Source organism: Anser anser, assembly GCF_964211835.1.
Source record: "Anser anser genome assembly, chromosome: 4".
NCBI classification, from domain to species: Eukaryota; Metazoa; Chordata; class Aves; order Anseriformes; family Anatidae; genus Anser; species Anser anser.
Window position 1 is genome coordinate 2,638,478 of NC_139724.1, and position 21,461 is coordinate 2,659,938.

Genomic DNA, 21,461 nt, shown 5'->3' on the forward strand with positions numbered 1-21,461 from the left:
TGCCGGATGATAAAAATATGTTCACAGTGTAAGCGGTATAGTTGTGTAAGGACGTTATTCAGATGACCGAATGCCAGGGCTTGCGTGAGCTCAGAATTTCCAGATGATGCTGAGGTGGAGTTAATGCGTCAGGTTCCAAATGCCGTTTGGTTAAACAACCGGTATGTAGGTCCCTGAAAAAAGGTAACTGGGGGGAGCAAAAACTGTAAAATCAATAGTCCATGAATAAATCAATAGTTTTATTTTTATTTTTCATATATTTGATGGAAAAGCCCTAGCTGTTTTGTTTTGTTTTGTTTAAAAAAAAAAAGCTTGAAAGTAGAGCAAGATTCAGAATCTTTCAAGTGAAATATTTGCAGTAACCCTGCCAGGGTGATAAAACAGTAAATAATTTCAGTTAGACTCTTTATGTAAACACTTGGTTTAGAAGTGGATATTTTTCTGCTCTGATTTATAAGCACAAAAATTCAAGGAATACAGCCGAATATGAAATGAACTTGTGCATACGTCTGCGTGTGAAAACTTCGGTTTTGTATTCTGTGGGCCAATAGAGTGGAAGTCTGCAAGTGTCTAGATTTTGCATTTGCATCTCTGATCCCTCTACATTCACAGCTCTCTACCCCCAGAGAAATTCTAAAAATCTTGAAGCTATAAGCTAGAAGATAAAAATGGTTAAACGGCAGGTAGATGCATTTATGCAGATGTTTACTTTGGAAAATGGACGGTCTTTGCCTCCCTCAAATTTCTAGAAAATTAAACAGCATTGGCAGGCTGTGGGCACGGTACTCAGCATGTAGCTTGCTGCCACAGAGCTCCTCTGAACCCTCCAACCATAACTCATCGTCCTAGTGAAGAACTGTCTCCATACTCTAGAAGTAAGTCTTTGTTCCTACTTCTGCCATAAAGTCACACACCCACCATCTCAGAACAGTAACCCTTTAGCTATCCTACCATTTCCCTGTATCCATACAAGTAATTAATACCAAATTCAAGCTCCTGGGAAGATACTGTAGATATGCAGAATGTCTTAGCCACACTTGTGAGCAGATAGAAAAATAGGCAACATAAGCCACCACATCCTTTCTATCCTTAATTTGTATTGTTCATCACAAGGGTACATTTTATGACAGATCATGTTCTCAGATATAAGGCGTTTCCTTCACTCCTTAGTGTTGTTCACAGTTTTAAGCAGGACAAAATGCTGCACGGCTGATTTGTGAGTTATTTCCATACCTATAGCATCACTCATGTTCACGGCACAAACTTTGATTGCTTACTTTGGTCCTGTTTCAGCCAACTACCTGACTGAAATCACACTCAGATTTAAACTCTACGTTGAACTGAAGCCTTAGCTGTAGCTTTACCTTGGAAGGAAGTACCCAGAACCTGTTGCAGTAAAATCCCTCACTTTTTCCTGCACTGCTGCAGTAGCTGCTGTTATTGAAAGACAAACTAACTTCTATGGTACAGGCTCAAGGGTCCTCAAGATTGTTTCTGAGAAGACTGTCTTGCACGAAAACCAAAGCTTTTATGCTAGCATTTACAAAAGGTATAACATGGATTAGGACACATGGCCCATCCGTACTGAAGAGAGGGAGGATGTGACTGACAGATTTTAGTTAACCTGGTCTCATCTAACACAGATATTCAAACTTGCTACCGTGAAAAATGCTGAGATGCCTGCTGCCTGCTTTTTCTCTCATGAGAGCACGATAAGTGGAAATCAGCAAAGGCAAGACTTGTTGCCCACCTCCACGTTAGGAAAAGACTGGAAATAGAAATCATGAAAATTTAGAAACCATTTTGTTTGTAACTAATTATACTTAATACCAAATGAGAAAGAAGCACTGTGGCTACAGGCTATGGCTTTCATCTTCGTCAGTCTGAAGGGACTATGAAGTGCTACTGACGGCTTTGCAGCAATTTGTGGCAGGCTGTCATAGGTTTATGTGCATCTCATTTAAATCAGCTTAGCTCTTTCTCTCTGCCCCGGTATCTCCTGTATCAACCTGCCCCTTTTCCAACTTTGCTCTCTGGTTTAACTCTCAAAAACCCGAGCGGGTTCAACATAAACAATTATTTTTTTTTAATGGCAAACATTTCTGATGCAAAGTCATATTTTTGTGTGGTTCTTTCATGTTGGTCTGTGTCTGGTCAGCAACTGTGCACATCTCTGCCATGCAAGGAAATGCATAATGATCAATAATTAATTAATTAACGTAGCATGCATACCTCAGCACTATCCCTCTCCCTTTTTTTTTAAAAAAAAAAATTTCTAAATCCTAGCCTAGAATTTCTTATTTTAAAAATTGATAAAATTTGTTCAACATTTCCCAAGATATGCAAGCATACTAAAAATACATTTCCCACATGTTGTAACTAGAATTGTGCTAGCAAAAGTTCCTGAAATTAGCGACTTCACACTGTGCTTTGTCAATCTTCAGTGAGCCTTAAAAGAATCTTGGTTTGAAGACAATTAATCCAGTATTTTAAAATTATGAAAGCTTCAAATTAATGGTTTTGTGCATGCACATTACAAGATTAGAAACATCTGAGCTTCTTTCTCAGAGGAGAACCCACCCTGAAGTTAAGGGGAAAGTATTGAATAGAAAACTCCTTAGGGAGATGTCTTTAAGGAAAACTAGTTTGGCTTACGCATGTTTAAGACTGCATAAGCACCATGGGGATGAGGCATGCCAGGAGAATCTTTTTCCTATACAGACTTTAGGTCTTGCTTGCTGCTTCGGGGAGTAGTCGTGAAAATGCGCAAAGATCAGTGTCATTGATCCGCTTCTTCAGTTTGCTCTTCAGATGAGAACTGGGAAAGTAATTTAGCTTTACGAAGGACGTCGGAAGTGGGAAATTAGGTCTCCAAACGTTAACGTGTTCCTCAAGCTCAGGTCAAATTGACTTTAGTGTCCCCATGGTGATTTGCATCCACAAAGACTCTGACACCCGAATGCCCAGTTGACCTTTAACAACTTAGTGGCCAGTGCACCTTGAGACTGGGGGTAGGAGTAACGTCAAAGCCTCTGGCCGAGTTTGTGTCCTTGTAGGCTGAAACAGGAAGGGAAATCATGTTGAAAAACAACATTGAACTGAGGATGGAGGATTTATTTGTTCATTTATTTATTTTAAGAAACCTCCAAAATATTTCTTTCGGCATCCAAGAGCCAAAAGGACCCATGAAGTCACCGTAACACTCTCTCTGGGAATCCGTTGCTTTAAAGTTTCCACTACAAACAAGTAAACAGAGCGGTGTAACATTCAGCTAGCAAAAAGCAGCTGCCTTAGCTGGAACAGTTAAAACAGTGTTTTTCCTGTAAACAGCTTCCACACTAATAGAATAGAAACGAGAGGACAAAATGTGCATTGAAGAGCCATCTGATAGAGACAACCATAATCTAGATCCTGGAGGGGTAAGGAGAAAGGGAGAACAGTATATGTGCATCAGGTATTCACAAGCCCTGAACACCTATCCTTTATACAGAATACTCGCATCCTTTTACCTATAAAGGTATATGGACAATAAATACTGTCCATGAAGGTCAAAGTCTGGAAAGCTATACAATTGGATTTGCCGGTCTGTCAGCATTTGTTTATAGTGACCTGCTTACTAGTGTTGTAATTACAGTGATGAGCTCCAGAAAATTCATTACCAGAATTCGCTTTCTGCATTTGGGATTAAATCTGTATTCTGAAGAATTAGCTGGTTTGGCGTGGAAAGCCACGGAATCTCTAAAATGTATTTCACAGCAATTTGGTGGCAGTTGGTGAGCTCATACTTTCATCTTCTCAGAGAACTCCCCCCAAATCAGCATCTGCCTCTTATTTCCTTTATGTTTTGCTGTGATCATTTTTTTCTCTTACATAGTCTAAATACAGTTTCAAAGCAGTAATGTTGAGAGACTTTTCCTATTGCTGTTAATGGCATTTACTTCCATACAATCACAGTCTTTTGCTCGGATTGCTTTGTTTTCCCACGAAACATCTGAAAGTCCTTTGAAAATAAAATACTTTCACTGAAAAAAAGTAATATCAGCACATCATGGATCAATTACGACGGCATGTGGCACGGAAAAGTAAGCAAATCCTGGCCATTTTTGTGATAGGGAAGAATATCCTGGTAATTACAGGTTGCTGTTTCTTTGAAACATTTCTGCAGTTGGAATATTTTGGCTTAAAATTGATTATTTTGCAGATCCCTTTTTACATGTGTGAATATACATATACAATCTATATGTATGAGTGCATGTATGTATGTTCAGGAGCATGGCTCTGCCATAAATAGCAGCCACATACACATGTGGGAAACATACCAAAGGCACGCGAAATCAGAAGGAACAGAATTTGAGCAGGGCTGTGTATGTGTGATGTAGCCAGCATATTGAATGACTTACTGAAGGGACTGCTGCAACAAGATGCACTGCTGTATTTCAGGTATTTTACTGAGAAGAATATGTATAAACCGAGGCTAATCTGTGATATTTTTGGTTCAGTATTAGTCAGATTGCCAGTGTAGGAATTTCCTGCTTGGATACATAATTGAAAAGCCTTAGCTGGGGAATCCACGTGTGGGTTATGAATTCTTTATGAGAATTAACTTTGTATGAATACCCTATTTGCTGTGTAAGCTTTGTCAAGAGGCAGCTTGGTCTGCAACGTGTTGTTCCGTTGTCCATTCCCTCCAAGTTCAGCTTCTGCGTCAAGGAGGAGGATGGAGGGGTCTCCATTACCTCAGCATCACTGCAGAGAGAATTCCGACTTCCAGCAAAATTAGTTCGGCTGGATACAAACTGCCCTACAGGGACTGGGTGCTGATCTCAAGGCAGAAGAGGCTGTCAAGGTTCAGGAAGGCAGGAGCTGTTCACTAGAACAGCAGGCTGCGAGCAAGGACTTCTTCAGTCAGATCAGATCAGGGGAATTTACTGAAGGAGTGTGACAAGGCAGGGGGAAAGACAAAGGGAAGGAAATTAAATGTCTTCTGAGCACAGTCCCCTGAAGACTCTCAAAAGGAGTGAACTGAATGGTGGGGCACTGCCATTAGTCAGTGTGGTTTCCTTATTGTAACTTACCTGTTCTAAAGAGTAACGTTACACTTGAATCGTGGGAAAGATGTGGATATTTGTGTGTGCGTGACATTTCTTTTATGAAAGCAAAGAGTAGAGCTCAGAAACCCATAATTTTGGGAGTACACTGTAACTATTGCAGTCTCTCCTGTGTCAGCACCAGCCCTTGAGTTCTGGGACAATTGGATGGTGGGGCTTCAGATCCCCAAACTGGCCGCAGAGAGAAACAACGCCCTGAAAAAGTGCCAGGGAGACAAAGGGAAGCAGTGCTGCAATGTGCTGAGTACAGGCTAGCTTAAAGCAGGAGTGCAGCACCCAGAGCTTCTGCGATTAATTAGTTAGACTGGAGCTTCTGGGTCTGTGAAAATAAAGTCCAAGAATAAAATGGAAGTTACACAATTACTACAGATGGGCAGGCATTAAAGACGTCTATGTTGCCTACTAAGATTTTGTCCAGGAAGACATCGTAGGAAAGCAGACTTTAAGTTATTTATGGACAGGCAGAGCCTAATGTTTTTAATTTTCTAGACAGCTCAGGAGGCCAGTCAGATTGGGAATACAAGCAAAATGTGTCAGGAAGTCCCAACTACAAAATAATAAAAAAGTATTTTTGAGGAAGATTCCCAGTAATGAGGCACCTAGCCGTTCGACTCATGGCTGAGAATTGAGTCTGTTCTACACTCAGGGAGAAGCCTTCTTTGGTTTACAGTGTGCTGTTACATTTGATTTTTAGTGACAAAGTGGTATAAACTGATTTGTGCTTGATTTTTGATACTTGCTACTGCCCATGCTGAATTCATTTTCTAATCATATGGATGCCATATGTATTCTTTACATATAGACTGTACTGCGGGATTTATTATCCTATCCTTTAAATATACTGCTGTTGCATGTTCAAAGTCCAGTGTATTTACATGCTGCAGATATGTTTACCCCTAGCAAATTAGGAGGTGTTGTAAAAATTGTATATATCCACATAATTTCCTATAATCATTATGAAATGGTGACATGAGAGAGCTTTCTGTTGGGAAAAATGGTACCTCAAAAAAACGGTACCTCAAAATATATCCTGTTTATATATTTTGACTAATTCAGTTCACGAAGGGGAACGTTTCAGAGACATGTTAGTTAGGCAGAGACAGAAAATGAGTTCTGAGCAAAATTACGCTTTCTTCTGAATGCTCATGAACATCTTTCAGTGCACATGCACCTTTAGTTTTGGCTACAGTGCTTGCCCTACACGCGTACTTAGGCCTCTCACTCAGGAGATAAATGCCCGCGCATGGGACTGTCGGTGTTCCACACGCCATGGGAGCAGAGCCAGGCCCCATAACGTACATGCTGACGGCTGGCTCCATTGTTATGTTAGTAATATCTCTGCTAAGTCATAGCCCATATGCGTTTTGCATGATGGATGATCAGAAATCAGATCGTCAGGGTCTCAGTGCTGTGCATGCTGTGAGAGCTGGTCCCGAGTCAGGGCTGCACTACTTGTTCGTGCCCAGAAAAAGTCATGCAATCATTCTGCTTTCTAGGTTTTGTATTATGCATAAGGAATACTGGAAATGTCGGTGAGTTTGACTGCTAGCTTTAAAATAGTAATGCCTAACTAATGGCTCGCAGGCAGCACGTTGCATCTGAGATCCCCTGACATTGCTCACGCTACAAGGAAAATGAAGTGCTAAAAATGAGGCCAGAAGAGAGGGGAGTATGTGATGCTGCTGTGTCATGTTACTCCTTCGGTATTGTTGCCCAGTGGCCAGAGAAGGAAGGGAGCCACTCTTTGTGAAGTAGAACCGATGCCGTTCTCCTGTTTCGACAGATTTAACAGTACAGCCTTGTGAGTTTTTGATAGATGCACTTTGAAATATTTGAAATGAAAGTTGCTTCATGTTCAGGAGTTTTTTTCTGTTAGTTACGCGCATGGGTGTCCATGGGTAAAAGCCTGAGAGTTTCCTTTTTCCCCCTGCCTGATGCATGTGTCTGTCTCCTGCCTGCCCGCAGGTACCAGATACACACCGGCCTTCAGCACTCCATCATCCGGCCAACGCAGCCCAACTGCTTGCCTCTGGATAACGTCACGCTACCTCAGAAGCTGAAGGAGGTTGGTTATTCAACGCACATGGTTGGCAAGTGGCACCTGGGGTTTTATCGCAGAGAATGCATGCCCACACAGAGAGGATTTGACACCTTCTTTGGCTCGCTCTTAGGCAGTGGCGACTATTACACTCACTTCAAATGTGACAGCCCTGGGATATGTGGCTATGACCTGTACGAGAATGATAATGCAGCTTGGGATCATGACAATGGCATCTACTCAACGCAGATGTACACACAAAAAGTGCAACAAATCTTGGCGTCTCATAATCCCAGGAAACCTATATTCTTATATATTGCTTATCAAGCCGTTCATTCGCCTCTTCAGGCACCAGGCAAGTATTTTGAGCATTATCGATCAATAAATAACATAAACAGGAGAAGATACGCTGCGATGCTAGCTTGTTTGGATGAAGCCATAAACAATGTAACTCTTGCTTTAAAGAAGTATGGTTACTATGACAATAGCATTATCATATATTCCTCAGATAATGGTGGGCAGCCAATGGCAGGAGGAAGTAACTGGCCTCTGCGAGGGAGCAAAGGGACCTACTGGGAAGGAGGCATCCGTGCTGTTGGCTTTGTCCATAGCCCCCTTCTGAAAAACAAAGGGTCCGTGTGTAAGGAGCTGGTGCACATCACAGACTGGTTCCCCACTTTGATCACACTGGCAGAAGGACAGATCGATGAAGACATCCAGCTGGATGGCTATGATATATGGGAAACCATTAGCGAAGGCAGACGTTCTCCACGGGTAGACATCTTACACAACATCGACCCAATTTACACCAAAGCCAAAAACGGGTCCTGGGCAGCTGGCTATGGGATCTGGAACACCGCGATTCAGTCCGCCATCCGAGTGAATCACTGGAAACTACTGACAGGAAATCCTGGATATAGCGACTGGGTACCTCCACAGGCCTTCAGTAACGTGGGCCCCAACCGCTGGCATAACGAACGCGTCTCTTGGTCAGCTGGCAAAACCGTGTGGCTTTTCAACATAACCGCTGATCCGTATGAACGGGTGGACCTCTCTGCACGCTATCCAGATGTAGTGAAGCAGTTGTTGCGGAGGCTTTCACAGTTTAATAAGACTGCAGTTCCTGTTCGATACCCACCTAAGGACCCTCGGAGTAACCCAAAGCTGAATGGAGGAGTCTGGGGTCCATGGTTTAAGGAGGACGAAAAGAAAAAGAAGTCAGATAAAAGTAAAGGTGTGAACAAGCAGAAGAAGAATAAGAACAAGAAAAAAGCAAATCGGAAAAAAGGGCAATCATTACATTGCCGTTCACGTCTTGCTGGTGGATAGACTCAAGCACATGGTCTTTTGCCAAGTCTAAGTCAGCTTGGCCCAACTTTCTTGAACTTCTCACGGAGTATCCAGAAATGCCAGCTCTGCACTATGGATGGAAGCTGTCATCTTTTTGTTTGTTCTCAAATTTCACCAGCACAAGATACCTTGACACTGTGCCTTGAGTATTCATGAACATCCACACGACAAACTTTCTCCTCTACAGGAAGAATGATGCTCACCCATCACAGCTACATTCCAGATAACAACACAGATAACTTCAGAAATCACATTTTTGATGGACAAATGGTGGTTCCTTGCATAAATTAGTCGGAACTTTTGGAGACTATGGAGAGGTTAAAATGGCAGATGATTTCAAACTGACGGATGATTCATAGGGAGAAAGGAGAAACAAAACTTGAGAACCTACTCTCTGTAGGTCAGAGAGTGTTAGTCACCAACCTATGACATTTTTTGGTACAGCACAGCAAAAACATGAAGCCATCCGAATAACTTTGGGGGGGTGGGGGGGGTTGGGAAGAGGAGCCTGATGGGAGGAAAGCTGCTTTAGATTAGACTGTGTCTGTCATAGATAAACCAGAAATACTTTTTAAATTCCCTAAATGTGCTAAGCTCACCCCATTTGTAGTAAAACCAGAAGGCTGTTATTCAGCACACGTGAGCAGCTAGCACATGCCGTGTATAATTTATTATAGGCATAGGCAAAAGCACCAAAAAAATCACCAAAGTGAATGTAATATTTAAACACTTTAAGATAGCTATACTACAGTACATAAAAGACATAATTTATTTTACAGCACAATACTTTTTTGTCTTCCATTGAAACTTTAATTAGTGGGTGATGCAAGGTAGCCCTCTGGGTGCTAGGGTTGTTTGTTTGTTTGTTTGTTTCCTTTGATTTTTAATTTTATTTTCACTCTATCATTCAGAGTTTTATTTAACAGATCCACATCCTCAGAGTACTGTAAAACAAGAAAATACTGTAGACACTGCTAGGATGAGAAAGGAGAATGATTCGGGTACATCATTTCAGTATGTATTTGCCTCCAATTACTTTGAATGTAACAAAGTGATTATTTGATTAAGTAGTCACGTGAATATTGTTCAGTTTCTGTACAGAAGCTAGGCCATCTGTATGTTTTTGGGGAGAATTCTACTTTAAACTTCTTATTTATATATCTATTAAAATAGTTTATTTTTATGGCATTCAGAAAAGTAGTCTGTCTTTTTTTTTTTTCATGGAAGATAGCAATTCTGTTCTTGTTTATTTTAAATTAACTCAATAAGCTTTTTTATTATTATTATTGCTGCAGGGCTGATTTTGTGACATTTCCTTTCTGAAACAGCATTTCTCCTTCCACTATGTATATAATTAGAGGCCTTGTTCACCTTTAGTCTTTCCCAAGGTGTCTGCGTGGATGGTTAATGGATATACCAATTTCATATTCTTGATAATCTGTGATAATTGATACAATACATAGGCACATTCAAGTTTCAAAATGAATTACATTAAATAAATTTGATGATTCATTTGCTAACTAGCTAGAACATAGTTTGGTAAATTTAAAATAAGCATGCTTCCCAACTATATCTCATTTGAATCAGGAATCACATTTATATAGATTGATTATGGTTGAAAAATTAAAACATTTCTAAAATAATTGCACACTAAAATCTAAATCATGTCCAACACTCAAAAAAAACCAACAGACTTTTTTGAAAAGAAACTAACTGCAGACATTACCAAAAACTGGTAGATTGCAAATTTGCAGCTACTAAGCAGAATAAAGCTGTCATTTGCAAACACTTAGAAACAAGTTAGTCAGATTTTAGAGTTATTTTTATAATGAATACACTCAGAAGGTAATAAGAATGGGCTTCTTGAGTAGTTACCTGTAAATAATCGTAAAAGGATAATGTGTATCTGCAGAAGTGTTTAATATTGTCACTACTCTTTTTCATACTGTGTGGTCATAAGAGGAATAATTAATTTTCTGAGAAGTCTGTCTAGCTTTACTTGAGATCCAGAATATTCAATGAGTGAGCAGGAACTTAACTGTTCTCTAATTTGTCACTTCTTTTAAATGTACCATTAATGTCTTTAAAAGAAATGATAAAAACATACCGAGATACTGTATTCCAAAGTGGCACGTATAAAATACATGTCTTTGAGAGAAAACTTTCTTTTTCTTTTTTTTTTTTTTTGTCTTTGAAAAAAGACTAAGACTTTAACAAGTAGTCTGGATCAGTTATCAGTACACAAATATATATACCAGTTGGACAAATGTGGAGACACTTTTTATGATGTACCTTTCTAGTTTGGGAAAGAATCTACGCTTCCGTAATAAACATTAGCAGAGAAGTCAAGGAAGCAGGAACTGGTTTTGAAACACTATGCTGTCCGGTTTACATTTTAACACACAAGTCATTATGTTTATGTTTGAAATATGCCTGTGTTGAACACTGAGTTCAGAATCAGAAAGAAATAGTAACGCTTCTGACTTTCTGAGGTCATTTGGAAAGGGATGAAATTAGATGTGTAAGCTAAATTATATATAAAAAAGGACTGAGATATTTTGATATATTTTGGCATAATAGAAATAAAGGCATTGTAATGAAGTGTTGTGCTCACAGAATCTATGATCACCTTTTTCCATGAAACGTTTCATGGTTCTTCTATTGGTCTGAATCAACCAGAGAGCATTATTCTCTGACAATGTTTTATTCTGTAAAAATTTCATGTGTGGTTTTTTGTTTTTTTTTTCCCCTCAGGCAAAATGTGAGTCCTTGAAAGCAATTACTGCGAAGCAGAACAGTGGATCAGATCTTGCATGACTATATATTAAATATATGTGCCACAAGTGTAAGTGTTTGTAGAGCACACAGTGGGAGTACATTTTCTAAGGCTGCAGTGGCTGTCAGTTAGGTTGATTCCCTTAAAATCAATTCTCTGATCTGGTATAGGGCAACGGTTGTATTTACAGTGGGATAGAAAATATGCACAGTATGGAAGCCTTCCTGAATCTTTTGCTGAAAAGATCCTGATGTGAAAATACCACATTGCCATTTTCCTGTCTACTTTCACTCATTAGTTCTCTTTGCACTCCAGCAGTACAATGGTCTTGAGTTTTTGGTGATACTACAGAGCTCTCAAACCCAGCTTTCTGTTTGCAGAGTAGTTCATGCACCCACAGCAGTATTTCACAGGCTATTTACACTTCAGGATGTGTTACTGTCCAATCCCTGGGAAGGCAGGACAGGTAACTCGTAAGAAGGTCTGAGTTCAAAGAAGGCCACCAGACTTACTGAAACCACAGTCCTATACTCTGAATATATATACTTATAACCATCGGTCCTCCTAATTGCTGGACAGATATACTGAGGCATTTAACCATTTGCTCAGGATGATTTATTGTGCAAGGTATCTTGAAAACAACCTGATATTTGGTGTAAGTCACAGTAGCTGGTCTCTCTACCCATGTTTTGAAGAGATGTAGAAAAAGTCTTGGAGGAAGCGGGGGGGAGGAAGGGCAGGGAGGATCTTTTATTATTTTTAAATTGTCTTGACTCTTCTATTTAACAAATGCTATTATGGATACAAGAAAAAGGCAGCACTGAAAGTAGCTCTCTGTTCTGATCTCAGTGACAGTTACACCTTTGGAAGGACCCACCTGAGCAGGGAGACAATATTACTTGCTTTTCCATGTGTTGTTGATAGCTGTGATCCTGGATAATCATTTCTACACCAAAGCAGCCTGAAGAGTGAGAAGCATAACTGCAGGGCAGAGAGGAAGAAAGAAAAACTTGAAACAAAACAAAACAGAAGAACGAAAGCCTTTCCTTGTGATCCGTGCACCCTGAACATAGTATATCATGCTGAATTTCTTTTTAAAGTCCCGTAAGTGTGAAAAGTATTTGTGTTATCCTTGTCAGGATTTCTCAGTCTTATTCTAAAGCTCTTTGAATTATTTTTCAAATGCTTAAATAATTTTATCATCCACTGTTACGAGTTAGCTTTTTATCATTATTGTTGTTATTCAGTTTGACATAAAGTTGGAGAGAAAAGACTATCCTGACTACAGATAAAGACCAGAGGAAGGAAGTGCCAGGAACAGTAAGTAAATCTATAATGGCAGTCCTTCTATATGGATCATGTTGTAAGATATCCTTGAGGTTGTGAAGCTCAGGCATGGGAGATGAGTTATCATAACTAAGGGAGTCATTATTGTCTGGAGCCACCCTATAGGTTCCTGTATCTGCTGAGACGTGGCTGTTTTGGAAAGTGAATTAGGCCATTAAACCCAGCAAATTTCTGTCTCTCCCCTGCAAGTAATGGATGCTGATTGGATTTCAAGCTGATGAAAGAGCACTCACGTTCCTGTCTGTACAGGATTATGCATCGTGGGTTATTTGAGGTATTGTCTAGACAACATTGAAACTTCGTTTTTTTGTGGTCTCACTGCACAGAATAAGCTTCTTTCTTTTTCTCTCACCATGTTTCATGCACTGCACAGTCGGCAGCCAGCACTCACACTTTTATGCAGCCATCCACATTTGAGAGTTGCCTTTTGCAAATAGTATTAGCTTTTTGCATCAGAAAGTGAGACAGCAACAAAAGTTAGAACTTACGAGGTAAGATACTGGGCAGCAGCACTTGCGGGTTAAACTAGGAACTGACATGCTGTTAAATTTTATTTCAATTGAAATAGCTTCAGATTTGGTTGATGGCAAAGAATAAGTAGCTTCTACAATGCAATTAGACAAAAGACATGGTTATGTCTGAATTCTTTAATTATAAGGAGATACTGAATTTCTTCCAGTAGTATTCTTGAGTACAAATGGGGGTGCTGGATCTGCCAGCTTTCACTCCAAAGGTCATTCTGAATGTCTCTGAATAAAGAATAATAATAATAATAACGTATGGTATGCTCTGTAGGATATTCTTCCAGATATGGAGATCTGTGACCAAAGGACTATACCTTTGCTGACTATCGTTGTGCATTATACCTGAGTCCTGGGAAAAATAGATGGTAATATTCAATGTGTACCATTCACAGTCTAACAACATGCTCTTTTGGCCATCTTGCTTTAAATCCAGTGAATATTCATCAGTGTTAAACAAAGTAAATAAAATAAAGCTTACTTCAGGATGCATAAATCAGAAATTATGCTATCAGTGTTAGGTCCAAAAAATAGCGTTAACTCAGAGAAGGACACTGAAATACACACTTCTTCGTCTCTTGACTACTGGCTTAATGAACTGTACTCCCAAGACAGCAGTAATTTTGCTCTTTCTGCTCTCAATCACTTATTTTCTAGTTTCCAAGAAAAGGCAGAGAATGCACATTCCCACAAAAAAAGAGAGCATAAGATTTAATTTGGCAGTTAGATAACACAAGCTTCAGTGCAGTGTTCCATTTCTGTTCAGCAAAGTACTCAATAAAGTACATCATTTCATTTCTGAGGAACGTATTTCAAGGTCTTGATGAAGTGAAGGAGTCATGTAAAAGACAGGTCAGTGTGAAAAGAGAAGAATGTTCCCTTTCTCTGAATTATGCTTATTTTTGCCTCTGCCAAACAAGTTAATAGTAGATACAAATGTAGTTTAGAGCATGAAAGAAGATCGAATTAAGTGCCTAGATTTGAATTGGAGTTGCAGCAAAGGTATATTCCACAATGCAGTTAGGAGCTATTTTGTAAATTCCATGTGTTTGGACTATAATCAGAGCAATGATGCTAAAGTTTAGCTTGTGACCACAGTAGAATAACTGATTAATGACTGTTAATTGTGAGTTTCCAAAATGAGAATAGGGTCCTGAAATGTCATACCAACACAGCTTGGGAAATATGTTTTTAAAATTCCTAATAAACATCAGTCTCAGTAAAAGTCAAGTATTTAATCACCTAAAATTACTGCAGGCCGTGATGTTTGTTGCCATTCCCAAGATTTGCCTAAAAAAAACACTTTTGAGAGTTACTTGACAAGGCCACAATTATTCCTCTTTTAAATGCAGCTTTGCTTCTGCTAATTAAGATTATCTACCACAGAACTGCATGCAAGAAAAAATCAAAGGGCCCTAAAAGTAGGAAAAGTATCTAGCATGCAGTTTGGAAAAGGACATAACTAGTATCAGAATCTAGTATTTGCCAAAATCCAATGCAACAGATTAATTCATTCATTTTAGATAACAAAGATATGTTTTTATTTTCTAAGGTGGTTAGAGAAGAAGGGAAAACATGGCCCTGTGAGAAAATGAAGATACCTAGCTGTGACTAGTATGGTACATAGAATGAAGAAATCGCAAGTTGCTTAAAAGGATCATTCTGGGAGGGCAAACTGAATGTCATTATAGAAACACTTAATCTATCATCATCCGTTCATGTGTGTGTGTGTATGTGTGTGTGTGCGTGTTTTCCTAAAACAAACAACTTTCAGAGCTCTGAGTACTGGCAAAACTTTAAGGCCAAGGGTGTAACTAGTGATCTCGTATCTTTGGGCAACCTTCTTGAGTCGTTCCATGACAGCATACCTTTTCTTATTGATGGGTTCCAGTTTTATTTCGGTTTTCATTAGCAGATTTCATTACATTTTATCAATTTGGATGGATTGAATAGAATTAGTTTTGATAAAGAGAATATTGGAGCTTTTTTGTTGGTACGGTTTGTCCTTACCAGATTTCTTAGGCTGTCAAGTAATCACTAAGCAATCTCTTACCCAGACTGATTTCTAGTATACTCAAATAATTGATCTCTTATTATTATGTGGGTAGCTACTGAGGATTTGAAAATTACATTTACATCATCTCCATTCTGTTCTGGTAGCAGAGGTAGTTATCCCTCACAGGCATGGGGATAAAATAAATGTAAACCTCCAAAAAGAAGGGTTTGCAGGGGTATGGAAGGAGCACACAGCCCCAGCCTTCAGCATCATGACTTCAGCAACACACAGCCTTACAGCTGCTCTCTTTGACATTTTTCTCTCTGTGATTTCTTTGAGATTTTAACTGCCTCTAGATTTTTTGTGTTCCCTTTGAAAAGGAAAAGGCTAAATGATTAATTTTGCTTTCAACATCAGATGTGAAAGTCAGCTTGGCACCCTCCTGTGTCAAACGGCAGCACAGGAAGAACAAGAAGTGCCTGGTTTGCATCAGCTCCCTCAGTTCTTCTGTGAAGGAGGAACATGCCATGCTGCTTCCACTCCCACCACTCTCCTCAGCCTCAGGTCATGCTACCGAGTCATTAACATTACAGTCATGAAGCTTTTTAGTGTGTGAGTATGCCAAGCTCCAATAATTATCCCCAGATAACAAGCAAGTCTAAATGAAGCAATGATTGCTGGTCAGTCTTTAAGCACTGCCTCCTAAAAGCACAAGATCAGGCGATTCCAAAATATCAGAAGTCAGGCAGGCGGGGCAGAAGGCCGGCCTGGCTGACCAGGGAACTTCTACTGGAGCTTAGGCGAAAAAAGAAAGTGTACTGCTGCTGGAAGGAGGGTCGGGCGACGAGGAAGGAATACAGGGATGCTGTTCGTGTTTGTAGGAAGAAAATTTGCGGCAGCCAAAGCCCAACTAGAGTTGAAGCTGGCCATGTCTGTGAGAGACAATAAAAAAGTTTTTTTTAGATATGTGAACAGAAAAAGGAGAACCAAAGAAAACATAGGTCCGCTACTTGATGGGGAAGGTCTCCTCACAGACAATGACATAGGCAAAGCAGAGACGTTTAATGCGTTCTTCACCTCTGTCTTCAATACTGAAGATGGGCTTCGGGACCCTGGGTGCCCTGAGCGGGAGGACCATGACGGTGGGAATGACAAACTCCCAACCGACCCTGAACGTGTGCGGGATTTGCTGCTCCACCTGGATCCATACAAGTCCATGGGTCCGGATGGGATCCATCCCAGGGTGCTTAAAGAGCTGGCTGATGTCATCGCGGGACCTCTCTCAATTATTTTTCAATGATCTTGGGAATCTGGAGAGGTCCTGATAGACTGGAAGCTGGCAAATGTTGTGCCAATTTTCAAGAAGGGTAAGAAAGAAGACCCTAGCAATTACAGGCCTGTCAGTCTCACGTCAGTGCCTGGTAAAATTACGGAGAAGATGATTCTTGAAGTTATTGAGGCGCACCTGGGGGACAATGCAGTCATTGGTCCCAGCCAACATGGGTTCATGAGGGGTAGGGCCTGCCTAACAAATTTGATTTCCTTTTACGATAAGATCACCCATCTAGTCGATCAAGGGAAACCAGCTGATGTGATCTTTTTGGACTTCAGCAAAGCTTTTGACACAGTTTCCCGTAGGATCCTACTGGACAAAATGTCCAGCATACAGCTAAACAAAACCATCATGCGATGGGTGAGCAATTGGCTGACGGGCAGGGCTCAAAGGGTTGTGGTTAATGGGGCCACATCTGGCTGGCGGATGGTCACTAGTGGGGTCCCTCAAGGCTCCATTTTAGGGCCAGTCCTCTTCAATGTCTTTATAAATGATTTGGATGTAGGACTAGAAGGTGTTTTGTGCAAATTTGCTGTCGACACCAAACTTGGAGGAGTTGTAGACTCTGCTGAGGGTGGAAAGGCCTTGCAGAGAGATCTGGACAGATTGGAGAGCGGAGCAATCACCAACCACATGAGGTTTAACAAAAGCAAGTGCCGGGTCCTGCCCCTGGGACGGGGCAACCCTGGCTATACGTACAGACTGGGCGACGAGACTCTGGAGAGCAGCCCCGCAGAGAGGGATCTGGGGGTTGTGGTTGACAGCAAGTTGAACGTGAGCCAGCAGTGTGCCCTGGCGGCCAGGAGGGCCAACCGTACCCTGGGGTGCATCAAGCACGGCGTCGCTAGTCGGTTGAGGGAAGGGATTGTCCCGCTCTACTCTGCGCTGGTGCGGCCTCACCTCAAGTACTGCGTGCAGTTCTGGGCACCACAGTACAAAAAGGATGTAAAACTGTTGGAGAGTGTCCAGAGGAGGGCGACGAAGATGGTGAAGGGCCTAGAGGGGAAGACATATGAGGAGCGGCTGAGGGCACTTGGCCTGTTCAGCCTGGAGAAGAGGAGGCTGAGGGGGGACCTCATCGCGGTCTACAACTTCCTCGCGAGGGAGAGTGGAGAGGCAGGGGACCTATTCTCCGTTATCAGCAGTGACAGGACCCGTGGGAACGGTGTCAAGCTGAGGCGGGGGAAGTTTATGCTGGACATCAGGAAGAGGTTCTTCACCGAGAGGGTGGTCGCACACTGGAACAGGCTCCCCAGCGAAGTAGTCCCTGCACCAAGCCTGTCTGAATTTAAGAAGCGTTTGGACTGTGCACTTAGTCACACGGTCTAAACTTTTGGGTAGACCTGTGCGGTGCCAGAAGCTGGACTTGATGATCCTTATGGGTCCTTTCCAACTCGGGATGTTCTATGATTCTATGATTCTATAAGCAGTAGATGTTCTGGTTCCTGTACTTTCTTTCCAATCCCTTTCTTCTACATGCTGACTAAACTTGTGGGATGGTTACATCAAAATCAATGGAAGATTTTCTCTATTGCAGATCCAACTGGATGAGATCCCACTGACGTCTGTTTCCTTCTCCTCCATGCCTACAAAGACCAGCATGAGGACTTGTACTTGAAGACAGTCCTTAAAGTCCAGATAAAATCATGTCTTTCTCAGATATGTCATGGTTGTTCCTCAGAAGTACTCAGGCTTATATAGTAGACTTATTACATACAGTGTCTTGCTAAAGACACGAGCATGCTGGGTAGCCATTTCCTATACTTTAATTCCCATTTCATTACTCAAACCTAGTAAATTCTGTTTAACTAGAAGATAACGGTTACTTGGCTAAACTTCAAAAAAAGCATCCAGTTCTGACTTAAAGCAGAAAAACATGACTAATCTATTAATTCCCGTTGTAAATCTCTTGCAATATTTAATATCCGAGTTAAAAATATGTATACCTTCTTCCTAATTTCATTTTTTTTGTCTGGCTACAGATTCCTGCCTTTTGATGCCTTTATCCCCAAGACTAAGTAGTCCTTTGGCACCTGGTATTTTATTATTGTACATCTGTATTCCAGTCTTTATTATTTTTTAAAAGCTGAACAGATGGGGTCCTTAGAGATTACACATTGTGTAGCACTTTCTCCAGTTCTTGAATAGAAACCGAGGCTTTTTTTACACAGCTTGTCCAGTTTTTCAGTGGACTAGGAAAAATGTGGACATCAGAAGTGGATACAGTATTCCAGTACTAATTTCATTCAAGTGATATGAAGGAAGAAATACCACCTCCTCAGAAGTAAGGAGTACTCTGCCTCTGACAAAGTACATGTCCTCTGTGACTCTCAAACTGATTTGACGGTTGTTACCACCCCAGCCATCCTTCCTGGTACGCCTTCATTTCTCGTTACATACATTCTGTGCATCAGTCCAGGGGGTTCAGTAAAACACATTTTGTTGAAGAAGCTGAATTTATCAAGTAATGTGCAGCACTTTGTGGTCGCCCTGTCCCCCTTGTTGTATACCAACCATTCTACCAGCCTTCATGTCACCTGCAAATCTTGTCTGCAGTCACCTTGCCTGGGCTGGACCCAATACAGCTTCCTATGAAAGCGTCACTCTTCTTCTAATGATGATTTCTCACTGTCTGCTACTTTGGAGGCCTACCAGGTAGCCATTGCTAGTGCAGTTTGGTGTATGCTCTGTTTGCACCATCAAACTTATTTTAACCTGTTGATTGCTTGGTTCAAGTAGCAAAATAGTTTGGCATCTAGGAGTTTGGAAGCCCAAATCTTCTGTGATGGACGGTAGCAGCAATGTTCAAACTCTGCCCTGCAGGCAGCACTGAGCCTAGAGCATCCCCTGCTGCTTTAGTCTCGGGATGGCACTCCCAGCCTGCCCGGAATGGGCTGCATACTTGGTGTTTACTTTTCTCGTTCACCGTGAGGCAATCTCTTACTCATTAGGTGGTGTTTATTCTTACACTGAAAAAAACAAAAGCCTGTTTGAAACTGTTCTGAAAAAAAGGGATTGTGATGTTTTCTCCCAATTTCATTCTTTTTTTCAGCTCCTGTAGCTGTTTTCTAAAAGCCCACTGTGCAAAACAGAAGGTGAAACTGTATTAAATAAAGAGGATATAAAATAAGCTATCTCTTTATATTTTATATCCCAGAGTACCCTACCAGCAGCCATGCCTGTAATTCAGGAAGGATATGGAGACCCTACTCTAAGGAGTAAATTTTCAGAAGTCACTTCTTCGCATTTCATGATTCTATGAAATGGGGTACTCACTGTTTAACTCACACTTATTTAGATCAGATATATTATATTTACTCAGATATACCCTTCAGGGTAACATGCATAATGAATGTTTTAACAGTTGTGTTCTCCAAACTGAATGTGTTGAAGATAATGTAGGTGAGTAATCAATGCAACAAAATAGCTACTTCCCATCACTGTGGACAAATATTTGTTCTGATTTTCCTGATCCTGAGTATGACGTGCTGGTTTATCATTGCTGGATAGTGAAACTTGCTTCATCTCACTGAAACACTACTGTGATACACATACCTAGTTATTTCTTCCACTGTTTTCCTTCACTGTGTGTATTCTTGGTTTTGAGCAGTTTCTGTATGTTTACTAAATCTGCCCTCATCATTTGCAGTGGTGGGCATTATTTTTGTCCCTGTTTCACATACAGAAAATGAGACATAGATTGTTTCAAGGTGACAGAGGAAGTCATTGGCAAGGTCTGGCAAAAGCCCAGATGTCCTGAATCGGAGCCTAATGTTTAAACCATAAGGTCAGCATTCCTCACACACTTATCAGGTGTGCTCTGCTGGAATTTGGTAGCAGCAGTAGTTAAATCAGAGTGCAGCAGTACCATGGTAGCCTCTTGATTGCCTAAGTCAGCTGCTATATATTGAATTTGGAGATGAAGAGCACTAGCTAATGCTCTCATCATTAGCCCAACAGTCTGGGGAGGTGAGGGTTACATTCTAAAAGCTGCTTCTACCTTTGCTTTCCGTTTAACTGGGAGGAGCCAGGGGTAGAGGAATATGGAGGTTCACTTAATAATTTGCATCCTAAAATCTTCTAATTCCATACAACAAGATGAGTAATATTTTCCCTTGGATAATATCAAATGTATTTGTAGAACTGTCTTCTAATTCCATAACTTATTCAGCCTGTAATTGCCTTGTGATATTATTCACCCCAAACCATTAATTTTATTATTTGTTCACCAAGTATGTTCTGAAAACATAAACAAAAGTACAGTTGCAAGGGCATCAGTACTGACAGAAAGCAAACAGCTTTAATAATGAACATAGGGCGGGTCTGAGAGGTTGCAGTTCTGTTGTTTGTAGGTCTAGGTGAGATGCTTACTGGCTTAAATGGGCATTTCATAAATTATGGAGGTTGATGAGACAGCATTAAACCAAAATTACTATTTATTTGTTTAGGGAGTGCAGCTGGAAGAAAAACACTGTTGGTGTAATGTTGCCAACAATCTCTCTTATTCCCAGAGATAAAGACGCGTTGATGACTCTCTTCCGAATTCTCTCCTGAGATAGAAACCTTCCCCAGGTATGAAAGCATGTTTCTAGTACAGCTGTTGAGATTTATCAATCCAGTACTGTAACTGTGTCATGATATTATGACTCCTTAATTTACTTTAAAGAAACAAAGAAAATCGTACTTTTTAATGTATATTAAATGTACTGCATTATTCAACATTACTTTAGCTATCTACTATTTATTATAGTCACGGTAGGTTTTTCCTGATTCCCTCAACCCTTAAGCTCTCATTCTTTTCTATTATTGTATGTGTCTTATTTGTCTTTCTCTTCACTCACAATCTTAAATTATTTTCAGTATTTCCATTAAAAACAGCAATGCTGTTTGTAATTCCAGTCTGCACTGGTCCTGTAAGCTTGTTTCTCTTTTAAAGCAATGCAGTTATTTCCTGATCTGTAATACGCAATAAACAGGTTACCCTGTGCAACT

At 40.6% G+C, this 21,461-nt stretch overlaps 1 protein-coding gene across 3 annotated transcripts in view; it reads left to right on the plus strand.

The window, feature by feature from the left end:
• ARSJ (arylsulfatase family member J) overlaps positions 1-20,963 on the plus strand; it is a 51,287-nt gene extending 30,324 nt beyond the window's left edge. Inside the window, exons 2-6 of one of the 3 annotated variants that reach the window (XR_014583272.1) lie at positions 7,074-9,510; positions 11,251-11,341; positions 12,122-12,376; positions 12,520-12,592; positions 20,918-20,963. Coding sequence is in view for 1 of the 3 variants with exons in the window: in XM_083833410.1 (XP_083689536.1) it covers positions 7,074-8,475 (1,402 nt within the window). In the remaining 2 variants the exon portion in view is untranslated. Of the gene's footprint in view, positions 1-7,073; positions 11,098-11,250; positions 11,342-12,121; positions 12,377-12,519; positions 12,890-20,917 lie in introns of those variants that run through there. The other 2 variants (XR_014583271.1, XM_083833410.1) reach the window with 2 other exon arrangements.
• Positions 20,964-21,461: the final 498 nt, after the last annotated feature.